Genomic DNA, 16,252 nt, shown 5'->3' on the forward strand with positions numbered 1-16,252 from the left:
TGCCCAATCCGAGGGTATGCTGCGAGGGTCTTTAGGGGTCATACCTTGACATGTCGGAGGAGCAGTGTGTGCGAAGGCTCCGAATCGGGATGGACGTTGTTACTGAGCTGTGCCACCTGCTTGAGGATCTGCAGCCGCGTCAACGGTGCATGACCTCTCTGTCGGTGGCCGCTAAACTGACTGTTGGCCTCAATTTTTATGGCAACGGATCCTTTCAGTGAGCCATTGGGGACATCGCAGATATCTCTCAGGCTGCAGTCCACTGCTGCATCCAGCAAGTTACAGCTGCTCTTTATAGGAGAAGGCGTCAATTCATCACCTTCCCTCTGACCCTGGAGAAGCAGGCGGAGGAGGAGGAGCATGCGGACGAGGAGGAGGAGGAGCAGGAGGAGGAAGATGGAAGGGCTCCTGAAAGTGGAAGGGACATCCGTCACTGGCTCATGAGGAATCGTCTCGAGGCCCCTCTGGCGGAATGATGAGTGTCTTAACTGCTGCGCACTTTGGATGTTTGAAAGCATCTGAAGGCCAGCATCACTGTAATTATTCACGTACACCTTAGCACATTTAAACTTCTCTTTATTGTCACAAAAGTCTTTCCTTACAGCAAAACAACGTCATGTCAACAGAAACCATAACAAACAAAATAACAATAAACTCTTCGGCAAAGCCGCCAAACTGAACAAACTTTTTCCAACAATTCCAACAGGTGAGGGTCACCTTGAGTTTGGCCAAAGAAACATCTCAGGACCTCCCTCTACTGCTAGCCCCTTGATGGAGAACGACTTCCCTTTCGCGCTCGGCCCCTTCCCTCCCTGCTGCTCCTACATAATTGAACCCCAGTGGCGGGGTGAAGGCTGGGGGACGCCTGCTGACTGTCTGGAAGTGCAGAAGCCCCTGATGGACGGCCTGGATGACCTCTGGGCTTGGAGGGTGCGGAGGCTGGCTGCTTGATCTGGCCATGGCTGGAAGCAGTGTGAACTGCAGGTGGTGGCAGCTGGACTGCAGACGTTCCAGCGGTGGCATGAGCAATGGTCACCTGCCGAGAAAGGACACCTGCACCATGGTCGGACGACACACTGGCTCTCGGAGGGGACCGGCTCGGCTCCACTGCCACAAGCGACTGCTCCACTGATTCCTGGCCTCGTGTGGTACTGGAAGGGCCCGGGGTGATCCTAGCTGAGGCAGATAGGGTGGCTGCAGTGAGAGTTCGCATTGCCTCAATCTGGGTGTGAACGAGGCCAGCAAGTGACTGCGTGGCAGCAGTGAGGACCTGTGAGCCAGGTGCCAGTGCTTCGGAGAAGCCCTGGACAGTTCTTTCCATTGCTTCGGAGAAGGCCAGTGCTGACCGCTCCACTGCCTCGGACAAGCCCTGGACAGACCTTTCCAGGGATTGTCCGAAGCCCTGAACAGTCCTTTCCATAGCGGCCTCGAAGCCCTGGACAGTCCTCTCCATTGTTGGTGCAAAGCCCTCGACAGACCTCTCCATTGTTGTCCCGAAGCCCTCGACACACCTCTCCATTGTTGCCCCGAAGCCCTGGAGAGTCCTGTCCATTGTTGCCCCGAAGCCCTGGAGAGTCCTGTCCATTGTTGCCCCGAAGCCCTGGAGAGTCCTGTCCATTGTTGCCCCGAAGCCCTGGAGAGTCCTCTCCATTGTTGCCCCGAAGTCCAACACACTCTTTGCCAGTGAATCTATTGACTGAGGCATCCTCCCCACTGCAGCCATCAGCTCAGTGTGCCTGAGCCGGGCCTGGGTGCTCATTTCAGCCAGGCGACGCACCTCCTCTGCACTCTGTGCAGCAGTCATCACTGCCTGCCTTGCCCTCCGGGGAGACGGTGGCCGAACTTGCCTACCCCCCTTGCGTTGCTGCATGCCGCTTGGTCCGGCAACTGCCTGATCATCAGAGCCCCCCCCCGCCCTCCCCTCCAGGGAACTACTATCCCCAGTCTGTACATGTGTATGCTCCTCTGAGATTGGAGCGGATGGGCCGGCTTCCTCCTGATCCTCAACTCCGGAGGCACTGGCACTGGCAGCTTCAGGGCGTGGATCCCCAGTTGGTGATGCATCATCTGAAAGCAGGGAGGTGGAAGAGTGGCTTTAGCAAAAGGACAGGTTGGCGGAAAGGCATGGCAGATTGCAGCAAGGCTCTGACATGGCTGCACACTGAGGAAGCATGCTGGCGGGGGGACCAAGTGGAAGGAAACAGCTGAAAAAGGAGAGAGCCTTACCCTCGCTGTCGGAAATGGGGTCGGCAGCTGCAGTGGTAACAGGACCAGACAGACGTCCTCCAAGAATCTGGTGCACTCTCTCCTCGTGATCCGTCAGAGTGACGACTTGTGGAGGTCCGCCACCGGTTCAACGCTGCTCCCTCCGCATCGTCGCCAGCTTGGACTGCAGGGGAAAGAAGGGGAAGTTCTGTAACATGATGCCTTGAGAGATCATCTCATGCCCCCCATGGTGCAACAGCCCTTACATGATGCCTTGAGAGATGATCTCATGCCCCCCATGGTGCAACAGCCCTTACATGATGCCTTGAGATATGATCTCATGCCCCCCATGGTGCAACAGCCCTGACATGATGCCTTGAGAGATCATCTCATGCCCCCCATGGTGCAACAGCCCTTACATGATGCCTTGAGAGATCATCTCATGCCCCCCATGGTGCAAGGGCCCTTACATGTGGCCTTGAGAGAAATGTCTATGCGTGTGCCCAGAAAGGGCCATGGGTGCTTGCTGACAGATGGCCATTGGGGCATCATGGCAACAGGGTCCTCGAAGTTAGGTGCAGATGGAGGGAATCAGAAGTTTGCATAACCAAAACTCACCCTAACGACCCGAGTGAGGTCGTTGAATTTCTTCCTGCACTGAATAGGGGTCCTGGTCGCCAAGCTGTTGGAGTTGACCCTCTGAGAAACCTCCCTCAAAGATCACCCGTAAGCCTTTTGATTCGGCCTCTTGCCATTGTCAGGATACAGGCCATCTCGACGGCGCTCAACTGCAGACACCAGCTGGTCCAGAGCCTCAGTGCTGAAGCGCTCTGCTCTCTGTCTCACCTTCTCCATCCTCACCAAGCTTGTTGCGCCAGAGAAGGGCGAGTGCCGATTCTGAGGCCTACAGGGCGTTGAGTGTAGCAGCTCAGGCTGACTGACCCACCCCTTTAAGAGCCGGCCGGCGTCTGGAAGTCTCGTGGTTTCCAGTAATTGAGATCACCTGCGCTGCGCCCGTCCGCGACGATATTGGGTAGCGCCTGAACTTTTGCGCCTTAGGAGCCCCGTGCAACGTCTGAGTTAGCGCCTCAATCCCCTTTGGGGGCGACGCAACCCAATATCTCGCCAGGCAGCGATAAGTTTCGTCTGGCTATAAACTTTGCGCAGCGCCAGTTCTAACGCCTCAAGCGGGGCCATACCCAATTTCTAGGCCCTTATGCCATAGGTCATTCCATGGCCCACTGGGGACCTGGGATGGAAAGTGTTGCATGGCACAGCGGCCTCTAATCACTACCTCAGCCACTTCACCATTATCCAGGCTGACACCCTGTTCGGCAGCCTAAGGTTGCAGCCTTTTTTCACTACCTGAAGGGGCGCAACTTGATTTTTGGCTCCAGGGATAAAACTGGTATTGGGCGGTGGCACAACAGCGAATCGGCAGCCCGCTTTACACTCTGCCCGATTTTCTTTTTCATTGACTTCAGCGAATGTCGCCGATTCCTATTCCGTTTTGTGTTCCCGCCCAAGACCAATGTGATAGAATCATACAGCGCAGGAGGCCATTCGTTCCATCGTGCCTTTTCCGCCTCTTTAAGAGAGCTATCCAATTAGTCCCATTCCCCTGTTCTTTCACTATAACCCTGCAAATTCCACTCTGTTTAAAAAAAAAAATTCTCATCTCTCTGGTTCTTTTGCCAATTATCTTAAAATCTGTGTCCTCTGGTTACTGAACCAACCACCAGAGGAATCAGTTTCTCCTTATTTTCTCTATCAAAACCCTTCATAATCTTGAACCCGTGTGCAGGGAAAGCAGGTCGTTGGAACTCCTGATAGATCCGCTCCCAGCAAAAGCTGCCAAATACAAGTGTGCGTTAAGCAGGATCCCTGGGGATGGTCTCTTCGCCAGCTTGCCCGTGTTCAGAGCCCTGGGCTATGGCCAGATGGTCACTAAACATTATGCGGTGTCCACTGAATCGTTTAATAAATTTCGCGACCAGTGGGCGCTGCAGGAAATGACCCCCCGGATTTAGGTAGGTTAGTTTGAGACGCATTTGTGTCACTCTTGAAGATCGAGCGGTGACCCACCTGAAATAGAGAGAAAATAAACAGATCAGTTCAGCGAGAAACAGAGCTCAAAACGGTGGTTAAGAATTAAACCAGAGCGCAGCAACAGATAGAGCGACTAAAATAAACTGGGCTTGCGTCGCTTGCCTCAGCGGGCTATATTTCCGTTTCTAATCATATAGTTATTTAGCTGGGAGCCGAGGCTGAAGCACACGTTCCCTGCAGTTCAGTGTGTCCGAAACACCGCCTACTGAATGCTCATTGCATTTCCCGAGCACCAATGAACAGCTCGAGGGGCGGTAACTTCCCAGCCGAGCTGGACTCTTTCACAAGCTCAGCCAGATACCAGGAAATAGGTCACACAATGTAATAAGTGACCAGGCAACTATTCGGAATTTTCAGCCCTAATACCTGCGGTAACTATGGGACTTTACTGTGCTGTCTGACAAGGGCAAGAAAACATCGAGCCGATTTTTTTTTCTTTTGGAGATTTTTGTTTACTTATATAGGGCTTATAAAGTGATTCCCAGGAGAGAGAGAGGTAGGTGTCTGGGTTTAATTCGGACTTTCATAGAAGCTGCATGAGATTGTAATTTCAGACTATTTGTAACTGAATTGGGATCTTTGAATTGCAGTTACACCACGGGCAAGGAGCGGGGTTGGCTGCTCTGGCTCCGAGTTGTGCGAGTGATCTTCACCGCTCCACTTTGCTGGTTGGTCGTCTATCTCGTGAAACCAATGGGTGGCAGAGATCAGATCGATTCGGTCTGTGGGCTACTTCCGCACCGAGGGCGATATTCTCTTTTCGCCGGATGGTCTTTCGTTAAAAAAATCAATTTTTAAAATTAAATTAAACAAAAATACACTTGTGTCGATTGTACACTTGGGAAAGAAACTGGTGAGAATTGAGGAACTAGAAAAGCATCTCGAGTGTTCTAAAGAGCGTTCTCTCGCCGAACTAGGACGTTCATTGTCACAATACTGTGCGGAGCAGTTCCCCGATTTTGACTAACAACGGGAACTTAAATATACACCAGAGGCTTTCAAGATTTATGATGGGTGGTGGGGGGTGCAAATCTACTAGGACATCTCTGGAGACCTCCTGGACCCCCTAGGACCAAGGACCTGAGTTACCAAACCTGTGACCTGATTTGGAGCAGCATTATACTGGTTGACGTTGCCAATAATGTTCTGCGTGACTGGGATCAGTTCGTCGTCGCTTTTCGTTATCCTTGTCCTCTTTGTTGTTGTCTGCTATGTCTCAGTTGGTAGCACTCTCGCCTCTGAGTCAGAAGGTTGTGGGTTCAAGTCCCACTCCAGAGACTTGAGCACAAAAATCTAGGCTGACGCTCCCAGTGCAGTGCTGAAGGAGTGCTGCACTGTCTGAGATGCCGTCTTTCGGATGAGACGTTAAACCGAAGTCCAGCCTGCTCTCTCAAGTGAATGTAAAAGATCCCATGGCACTATTTTGAAGAAGAGCAGGAGATTTATCCCTCGTGTCCTGGCCAATATTTATATCTCAATCAACATCACTAAAACAGATTATCTGGTCATTTTCACAAATTGGTGGAGTACAACTAGCCCGTATATGCTAACTCAACCGAGACAAGATGAGACTTCCATACTGTTGACCACTTGATTTTCCAATACAAGCTTAGCTTTAAATTTGTCCGATACCTGGAAATAGGGCACACAGTATAACAGTAACTAAGCAGCTAGTCCAACTTTCCAATCTTAATACGTGTGATAACTTTGGAGCTATATGTTATTGTATGACCTGAGGTTTGGGGGGGTGGGGAGGGGAAGGGGTTAGTGGAGAAAGCTCCAAACATTGAACCAACTGTTCAAGGAATTTTACTTGGAGCTTGTTGAGGGGAAGGGTGGAAGAAGATAGGTGTCTGTGTTTAATTCCAACTTTCACAAAGCTGCATGAAATGGTCCTAGAAACTACTTTTCTTTTTAAAGTGAGAATTAGGGAACTAGAATTGGATCTCCAAGTGATCTAAAAGGCTTTATCTCATCAAACTGGGGTGTCTCGTCATTTAGAATAGAGCAGTTCCTGGATTCTGACTTACAATCTGAACTTCCATTTACAACAGAGATTTTCCAATTCTTCCTGGGGAGGGAGGAGAGAGAACCCCTGCAAACATTGACACATTCCGAGGAACCTGCATAAATGTTAAAATTCTTATAGCTTTCAAAAGAGAGTGTCGGCTATCCAAAAGAAAACAGTGCTATCATTGCAGAAGGTGTGCATTTTTATTAATGGGCTGGAATTTTCTGGAGTGGGGCATCTCATGATATGCCCAGTTAGACTTGTTCCTGCACACCAGCACAATTTTTTTTTTGCCTTGTAATTTGCTGGAAGTGCAAGCTAATAACGACACAGCAAGGGCATCTGGGACCTTGGTGAATGATGGGACCAACAGTGTATCTCCTTAACCAGTGCGATTAATGGATTTAGAAATAAACAGAGGAAGGATTGAGAAGGAGGGTGATTAGGGTGAATTCAATGTCAAATCAGGAGCAGAAATGGAGAGGGAAAGAAAGATTGGGCTAAGAGAGAGAAAAAAAGAGACAAAGTAAGAAAACTTTTTTTAATTTTAAAAATCTCCCAACAATTCACAACCTGAAGGACTGAGACTCCACATTTTTAATTGTTCACATTCTGGGCCAGAGAGCTTGATTGGAAGGCATTAGCAATTATCACATCATTAAAAGGGTACTTGTGATATTGATTACTAGATTTGACTTTCTGCAGCGAGTTTAATGGGCAATTAATGCGCAAATGCAGCAACTTCATGAAACTCATGAGGTTAAGGGTGAAATGCCGTTTTTACGAAGCTAACAGCGGAGCAGTACAAATCGTCCAGCAACTTGTGGCAATTGGCAATTCGGGGTCTCGCTTCCTCGGCACAAGTAACTGACCAATTTTCATGCGTGCGTCATTCACAGCCATTATCTTTTCAGCAAATTCCGGCCTTTTGCAAGCCTACATTTCGTTGTACTGCACTTGTGCACTAACAATGACAATAAAGTTGATTATTATTATTTATGTAATACAGAAGTACTGTAACTTGTTAATCAAAAATACAGAAACCTGATAACCTCGGGACCCCTTGGCTTGGGGACTCCAGTTTTGAACACTGTGATCTACAACATTAAGGGGGTAATTATAACCTAACCCACTCAGTGAGAAATTGACAGGACGGGACCAGGCGCCCGTTCTACACCCCACCTGATGTTACTTTCCATTAGCTTCAATGATAATTGGGCAGTGAGTAAAACAGGCATCCAGTCCAATCCTGTTAGTTTCCCACCGGGCGGCTTAGGTTAAAATTACCTCCCAAGTGCCTGATGTACAGCCCCGAGTCTGCACTTGTCAAAGTCACCAATGACATCCTGTGTAACTGCAGCTTGTTCTCCCTCCTTCTCATCTTTGACCTCTTTGCTGCCTTCAATACTTACAATCACTTGATTGATCTTGAACGCATCTCCTCCATGGTCCACCTTTCTGCCGCTGTTTCCACTCCTACATTTCACATTGTAGACATTACATCACTTCCAATGACTTCTCCTCAGTTGCCTGCATTGTCATCTCTAATGTACCCCAGGATTCCATCCTTTGCCCTCTCCTTTTCATCATTTGTGCACTACCCCTTAGCAACATCACATGGAAGCATGGCCAGCTTTCACATTAATGTCAATGAAACTCTGCTCTACTTCTCCGTTGTCACCCCTTTCATTGCCAACCTCCACTGGCTTCCCATCTCCCAGAGAATTAATTTTCAAGATGATCATCGCCATCAAATCCATCCATGGCCTCCAACATTGGCCTACTTATCCTCTCTTCCATCAGAAGTTACTCTGCCCTTATTCTCTGCAATTCCTTCCTTGCCAACCCCCTTCATGCCTTCAAAAGCCTCCTTACGTCTCTTCTTTTTAAATGTACTTTTGCCTGCTCCTGACTCTTTAACCTTTCTCCCTACTGCTTGGTAATATTCTTGCTATCCATTGCCCTGTAAAATACTCAGATGTATTTTTGTACGTAATGAGTATTATAGAAATGTTAATTACCGATCATTGATGTTCTCTAGTTGAGCACATGTTAACTCGCATTGTGGGAGCGTCGAAGTTGGGGGATATCTGAACCATGCAGTGGAAATTTATAGTTTCCCATCTTCCTTGAGAAAATGATGGAGAATCATGTAGGGAATTACAGGCCCAAGCTTATTTTTGGCACTCTGAAATGTAGAGCTTTGGTGTGCCAACGTTCTGCATAAACCACAGTGCTTAAAGAAGAAGGATGCTCTGGGGATAAACACATTCTGAAAGTGGTGTTTTCTGTAAATCTTTCTTTTAAGCTAAATTGCAATTTGAAAGGATACCGTACTCGCATAGCTCGAAGGCGACCCTTTTGTGAATAAGGAACTGAAGCAGGTGCACTCTGCTGACCTCCGTCAAGGAGATCCTCATGGAGCACGTGCAATACCCAACAATGACAGCAGTTGATCAATTTCCATACTGACTATAAGCAACCTTTTTATTTCTATATTAAAAAAATATCAGTCCTTGCCAAGTTTTGTTTAAGAGAAATGAGGTCAGTCTGTGTGAAGATAACTAGAGTTCGCAACATGATTGGATAAACACCACAGCACAGTCCTTGAACTGTGATGTTGACGAATGTGGCACAGTTCTTAAAGTTCATTAATTTCACACCTTAAAGTAGTATTTTGTGTGTTAAATTCCATTTGACAATTTCAGCAAAAGATCCAAACTCGGATAGTCTCAACAGTGTCTTAATTCTCCCACATTGTCAGCCTTGGCTTAGTGGTAGCACTCGCTTCTGAATCAGAAAGTTGTGGGTTCAAGACCCACTCCAGAGACGCATACTTGTCAGCACCTGACAATTCAGTGCAATACTGAAGGAATGCCACACTTTCCGTGTACTGTCTTTCAAATGAAATGTTAAACTGAGGCCCTGTCTGCTCTCAGGTGGACATAAAAATCCCATAACATTATTCAAAGAAGAGAAGGGGAGTTCTCCTTGTGTTCTGGCCAATATTTATCCCTCAACACCCCCATCACTAAAACAGATTATCTGGTCAATTATCTGCCATGTTTCATTACAACAGTGATGACTCTTAAGTATTTAATTGTCAGTAAAGTGATTTAGAATGTCCGGTGACCATGAAAGGCACTATATAAATGCAAGTTTGTTCCTTTGCTTAATTTTTAATGAACTGTCGGTGTACCTGCTGATTTTGCTCCATTTCAGTTTGGTACCTTGTTGTATTCTGAATATAGCAGCATTAATATGTTACCCATCTGAGAACTGACCTTGACATGTGGAATACTTGATTCTGTGGGAAGTAAAATGTTCTAGTTCTAGCTGGTGCAGTTTGTAGAATTAGGGGAGGTGCCAGGTGAGGTCATACTGCATACAGCACAGTTAAATTTGCCTCGAACCGGCACTGGTAAGATCTTTAGAGAAAGAGGAAATATTGCTGTCGTGATGCAGTTTTGGGACTGGAGCCACTATCAGCAAAATATCTGGTTTAAGATGTAACATCCCTATTGTCAGTGCTGTCTCAAGTTTCTTGATGCGACCATCAACAAGACCACCAGGGTACTGGTGTTGTGGTATACTTCCATTGTGTAGTTTGGCTGCCCACTGCAGAGATGCAGTGCTCTTAATCTTCTTGAAAGTTCAAATATTTTTTTAATGTGTAGGCTATCCTAGAAATCATTTTTGCATAATTTGTATATCTCCATCAAAAAGACAACCTATTTCCACCTCCGTAATATCGCGTGTCTCCGCCCCTGCCTCAGCTCGTCTGCTGCAACCCTCGTTCATGCCTTTTGTTACCTCCAGACTCGAATTTTCCAATGCCCTCCTTGCTGGCCTCCATAAACTTGAGCTCATCCAAAACTCTGCTGCCTGTATCCTGGCACCACCATTCAGAGCTTGCAAATAAAGTGAGGACAAATTCAGGTGTCTGACTGTGAGCTGCTGCTGGATTTACACCTGAAAAATAGGCACAAATGAGGCTAGCTATTTGGCCTATATAACGGTTCCTTCAATAGAAATCTATGACCCACCGCCACCCAACCCCCCACAAAATCATAATGTCTAACTGCCTTTTGAGTTTTTGCCTCCACTATCCCACCCAGGTGACCATTCCAGATAGTGATCACTTTTTCTTGAAGTGTTTGCTGACATCAGTTCTGAATTTGTCTTTTATTGTTTTGTTCCTATATTTCCTTCTCCTGCACTGCTACACAGGATGAACCTTTTCTGTTCTGCTTGTATACCTCTAAGAGCTCTGCTCATTTTCTTCCCTTCAAATATGAGGAGTGCAAGTTTTCTTCACAACTCAGTTTTCTGACACCTCTTTGGTATCTTTCTCCATTTCAGGCATCTGCAATAAAAAACCTGCGCTAATGTTTTTCATATACACTAATATTATACACCATAGTGCATGCATCTTTGGGACAAATTGCTGGCTCGTGCAGTGGACGTGGACTCGCTGCAAATGTTCAAAAAGGAGCTGGACAAATTGCTAGTAGAGGTTAATATCACTCTCTAAATGTACACAGTCTAGTCCTTTCATGATTTTAAATACTTCAATTAAGTCTCTGCAAAGTCTATGCCTTTCTAGAGTAATCTCAGACAAAGTTGTAGTTGGTCGCTATATTTAGTCTCCATTCTCTGTGCTAAACATCAGCCGGGATTCCTGTGCTGTCTGATAGAAAGTAGATCTGTAATTGTACAGGATTGGGCTACAGACACTAGGGCCAAAATTATGAGGTCCCTGCTCTGCTTCCAGATGGCTGATGGAGCAGGATTTCCAGCTGCTTGCAGCAGAGGATGTGGACCCAATCCCGAGGATGGGGTAATTTAACTAATTGGGGTGGACAGGCTGTGCCTGTGTAAGTGCAACAGAGGCACCTTCTCTGTCTGTCTGCCTGATGGAAAATCAGAATGGCAGCCTGTCATTCTGATGATGGATGGCAGAGCTCCTAATGGGCCAAAGAAACTTTAAAAATTGTTTGCACTTTCCCCAAGGGGAAATGGGAATCTCTGTTCTAAAATAATCAAGCCCCTGGGTCCTGGGAATCAATTACCATTGCTGGAAAATCTTTCCAGGGCCATTACTAAGTTTACAATGGAACCTATGCCTCTCTTTTGGTGTGGCTTCTGACTAGCCTGCGGAGAGTAATGGGCAGAATGCCCACTGTCTAAGCTGACACATGAAGAATGGCGACATGGGCAAGATGCTGAAAATGTATCAGCATTGATTTGACTATACCTCAGCATGGTTAGTATGTTGGAAGAAAACCAATAACAAATATCAGCAGAAGGTTGTGAATGGAAGTCTCCATTGACCTCAAACTGCTTTCAATCTGCATTAAAAACATAGGCCGCGATTTTACTTACCTCGGCGGGTCCGGGGCGGGTGACGTCGTTGGTGGGTCCCAAGCCCGCTGCTGGCTCCATCCCGCTATCCAAACTGATTTTCCCTTGATGGGGCTTGTTAAGCCCGCCCAGCGCGTTTGCTGATCCAATTGGAGGAAGCAGGTCTGGTGACGTAATTTCATGAGGCGTCATCAGCCGGTTTCCTTAAAGGGACCATGGGCAACTTTATTTTGACATTTGTGCTGTCAGTGTTCTACAGCATTGAGGTGCTGCAAACACTGACAATCACTGCACAGAGGCAGAGGGTTACACCCAGGTTCCCCCATAACTCCCTCCATATGCTTATGAAGAGAGTCACAGCATGCAGGGAGGTCCTCTTCCCTTCCGATGGGTGGAAGACACCTCCCCAGGAGACCAACACAGCCTGCTTGCACATTGCACAGGAGGGCACAAGGTGCAGTGGCGCAAACCTTTCAATTATCTCATTAGATCACGAAATGTTAGTACAAAGCCACACTCAACCTCATCCTGCTGTGCCTCTCATCACATCCCCATCACTCTGCCTTCTCTACCCTACTCCTGCACATCCTTATTCACACCAATTTACCTTGCACCTCCATCCAGCCCTCTATCTACATTATCACTTCCCCATCTCACTAGCCACCCCTCACACTCGCCCTCAGCCTAGTGCAATCATACCAACTAACAACACACAAGGGTAGCCACTTGGGTGTTAGATGCAATGTTCATGTAAAGTTTCTGTTAATGTGCTGCCTAACATTGAAACCTTTATTTTCAACACTTTGCATTCTTAGACGGATTTGTGTGCACCTTTGGAAGTGGCTTTGTGAGTTGCAGTGAATGGTGAGACATACCGGTACCCCCCTGCAATGGTGATGAGTGTAGAAGAAATGGCTTGGACATTGCAGAGATGCTTTATGGTGTTGGTGTGGGGTGGTGCCAACCTGGCACATCATGTGGCAGCCAGGTTGTACAGCGTCAAGTGAAGTGAATGTGGCCATGGCGAGGCCATCCCTGGCCTCCCGGACAGCAATGTGGTCGGTGCTGATGCCCTCTGCCCTGTGCAGCATCAGGTGATTGCGGAGAAGGTTGGGGCTGCTGGTGTTTGGGCTGATCATGGTCGGATTCTGAGGAACAAGGTGAGTATAAAGGGCTCCATGGTGATGGAATAGATAGCAGGTGAAGTAGAGATGACACAAGCAATCTGTCAATGGTGGGAGAGTTCTTCCAATAGGTGATACTGGATGGAAAGTGGAAAGCCTGCAGAATCTGTGCTGGAAATGGACTGAGATATAGCTTGTGGCTGAGGAAAGTGATGATCTGCCAGGTGGAAGCTTTTACTGTACATTTGAAGCTGTCAAGTAATCAGCTGGGGCAATGGCCACTGAACTCCCGCCTCAGGTTGACAGATGTGGTCACTGAACAGTCTGGTTCCCGTGGCCATGAAGTTAAAGTCAAAAGGTAAATTAAAAAAGCCTGTTCATCATCTGTCAACTAGATGTTAAAGATTAATTGGGCTTCATGCTACTGCCTGTCTGGTCTGTTCAGCGCTGACAGACCCGACATTTGGAAAGGCAGGTTGACAGCGGGTCACCCGACCCGCCACTGATCCTGCCCGCTGACCCCTCGGAAAATTCTGGCCATAGTGTTTTATATTGACCTTGTGAGCCCTCCAAATGGGTATGACACAATGCACACTGTTTCTATATGACAAAGATGTAAAATATGCTACAATTCTGCAATACAGATTCATGGACATAGTGTTCATTTGCAAGGGAAGTGTAACATGCTTCACCCCAGTGAAATTTAAACTGTAGACGGGGAGCTGGAAGGAAATTGTGCAACATAGTGAGCTGGTTAGAGGATTTGCAGAGTTGGTATCAGTTTTAAGTATCAATGAGGGAATTGAAGGAGAGGGCTTTGTAAAAATGTAGAAAAAGAACTAAAATGGGTGTGACAAATGTGAGGCGAGAGAGTGAGTCTAAGCCACAGGTTTGAATTTGAAGTAATTTGCATCTGTGACAAACATTTCAGTTTATCTTTAAAGGTGTTAGATGTACTTTATAAAACACTTAGAATTTTTTGAGTCTTTGTACTATTCTGATGGGAGAGAAGTAACCAATAATTCAAATTAAACACAAGCAATGCAGCAAAGTGGGGAATTAGTGCTGGAAAAATAGAATTATCCAATTAATTGAATTAAGCAACTTTGTATTGAGCATGACCACAGGAGTAGAGGAAAATGGGAAAGACCATGATGTGAACATGTATAAGCGGGCACTTTTACCTTTAAGAGGATGCAGTTTTTATCACTACCTTTGGCTTTGTCATGTCTCTGTCTTTTATATATATACTTCTGCAGAGACTAACCTCAATTTGGGTTCCAGTAATGGCTGATCTGACAATAGGAGAAAGATGAGCTGTATTATAGCAGAAAACTTATTTTATCCTCCAGTTATTACAGGTATAAGAGTAATATGATGAGCATGTGTGACCAGGGGTGAATTTCCGTGTGGATTCTCCTGCTTGTCCACTGTAATGTCAGCAGAAGAGCTGTGGAAATCCTGGAAAAATTACATTTACACTCTTTTCCTGGGGTTTCCATGGCACTTTCACCAAAGTTATAGCGGATGAGCAGAAGAACCCTCATGTAAATTCACCTCCCTGGTGTTTGAAGTTTCTTACCTTGGCAAATGTAAATACTATCTCATTTTCTGGTGCAGAGCATTGGTATCCATTGTCCTCTATGACCATGGGAATGGAAGGACGGGCATAATTCCTCACTGTCAGAGTTATGCAATATGAAGCAAACGTTCTGCACACTTTGGCTGGCTCACTGTGTGAAGCTTTTGCTCTCTTCCGCCTCCGCCTCCACCCCCACCCCCATTTAAGTGATCCTTGAGGAGACCAAATGTTTACTGTATGTGCTTGTACCCGGGTTCTGCTGCATCAGTGGGTTGCTCAATGTGTTAAGGGACACATTTCTCTGCTGTAGTACAAGCCCTATACTTGCAGCTGATCATTGCAAGCAGACACAACTGACTGACTGACTGACTGAAGATAGAGGAGTCATGTGTTGATCATGGGTATTCACATGTAACAGTTTTTGTACATCACAGGCTACGTGTACATTGACTGCAAAGCCTTCAGTTTACTCAGTGTGTGCCATTGGACTGACTGGGAACCAGAATCTGCATTTTAATAACGCCCAAGATTGTGGGGAAGCCAACAATTGTGCAGATGTTTGGCTGCCTACATCTGTAGATTTGCTCTTCTATGGAAATAGAAAACCCTGTGGCTACTCTGGTAACCTCTCAATACAGGTGGATATAACTCTTTGGTCAAGGCCCGAGAATGATTCTGAATCTGACTATTACTAAGGCTGTTCTATATCTATTGTCCCCTCCCCTTCTTCATGCTGGAATGTACTTCGATTGGTGCCAGTCACCCTCCAGTACATCAGCCACGTGGCCCTTCTTCGTGTGTGAACCTAGCTAATGAATGTTGGTAGGCTATTCATTGATTGGACAGATCACAACTTGGCTTGATCCTGTCCTTGGCTAATGTCTATGGCCTAGAGCTGCTGTTGTCAGTTGTAGCCTCCCCACTGCCCTCCAACACCAGCTGAGAATCAGTTAACTCGGCATAAATTGACACAAAAAGAGGAAAGAACTTGCATTTTTTTATGTTGCCTTTCACAACCTCGGGACTTCCCGAAGCACATTACCGCCAATGGGTTACATTTGAAGTGTGATCACTGTTGTAATGTAGGGACATGTGGCATTCAATTTGCGCAGCGTAGGGCCCCACAAACGTCAATGAGGTAAATGACCAGATAATCTGTTTTGGGGTGTTGGTTCAGAGATAAATGCTGGCCAGGACACCAGGAGAACTCCCCTGCTCTTGGGAGTGCTGTGGGATCCTTTAGATACACTTGAGATGGCAGACAGGACCTCAGCTTTACGTCTCACCCGAAAGACGTCACCTCTGACAGTGCCGCACTCCCTCAGTACTGCCCTGAAGTGTCAGACTAGGTCATGTGCTCAAGTCTTTGGAGTGGGGATTGAACCCTCGACTTTCTGACTGAGGCGAGTGTGCTACCACAGAGCCAAGGCTGACGCCTAAACTGCGGATTGAATCTGGGACGTTCTTGATGTGTATGTCTCGGCAGCATAATTGGCAATGACTTGAGTTATCGGAATTTGAAGCTACTCTCTTTTTTGTAAACTGTTTCAAGTTGCAGTTGCTCTATTCCCTGTAAAGCCTGTCTACATGTTCCTAAGCAGGTGTGAGTCTAGGAGCATTTTTTCCAACTGCATCTTTTTGGCCATTTAGTGGCAAGTGGAGTTAACTTTTTTCGGTAGATTCAACTCCCATTTGTAACTATGAACAAGGTGCAATACTAAAGTTATCCTAAGGGGAGGGGAGAGACGGGAAACACATAGATCAAATTTGCTGCAAAGTTCCCAAACAAAATGACAACACTAACGCAGCACATAGTTCACAGGTCTCTTAAAATAGAAATTTGGCTCCGTAGTGCCC

The 16,252-nt window shown here is 46.7% G+C and overlaps 2 protein-coding genes across 7 annotated transcripts in view; one reads left to right on the forward strand and one right to left on the reverse strand.

The window, feature by feature from the left end:
• Positions 1-559: 559 nt before the first annotated feature.
• On the reverse strand, positions 560-4,503 carry LOC147108746 (uncharacterized). Its single transcript, XM_086005515.1, has 2 exons — positions 2,227-4,503; positions 560-2,067 (listed from the first exon to the last, which is right to left on the reverse strand). Exon 2 carries the CDS (start codon positions 1,868-1,870, stop codon positions 761-763), a length of 1,110 nt encoding a protein of 369 aa, XP_085861641.1. The 5' UTR covers positions 1,871-2,067; positions 2,227-4,503; the 3' UTR covers positions 560-760.
• Positions 4,494-16,252, forward strand: part of LOC147108747 (tyrosine-protein kinase HCK-like) — a 103,195-nt gene continuing 91,436 nt past the window's right edge. For 4 of the 6 annotated variants that reach the window (XM_086005510.1, XM_086005513.1, XM_086005509.1 and 1 more), the window contains exon 1: positions 4,494-4,810. The gene's annotated coding sequence lies outside the window, so the exon portion shown is untranslated. The remainder of the gene's footprint in view (positions 4,811-16,252) is intronic. The other 2 variants (XM_086005511.1, XM_086005514.1) reach the window with 1 other exon arrangement.

This window comes from Somniosus microcephalus, chromosome 13 (assembly GCF_052327205.1).
Source record: "Somniosus microcephalus isolate GS21.2 chromosome 13, FLI_Smic_1.0, whole genome shotgun sequence".
In the NCBI taxonomy this organism is placed as follows: Eukaryota; Metazoa; Chordata; class Chondrichthyes; order Squaliformes; family Somniosidae; genus Somniosus; species Somniosus microcephalus.

What these genes read in the sequence shown, in the direction of transcription:
- LOC147108746 (XM_086005515.1), bottom strand. Translation starts at nt 1,870, where the DNA reads ATGCAGCAACGCAAGGGGGGTAGGCAAGTTCGGCCACCGTCTCCCCGG.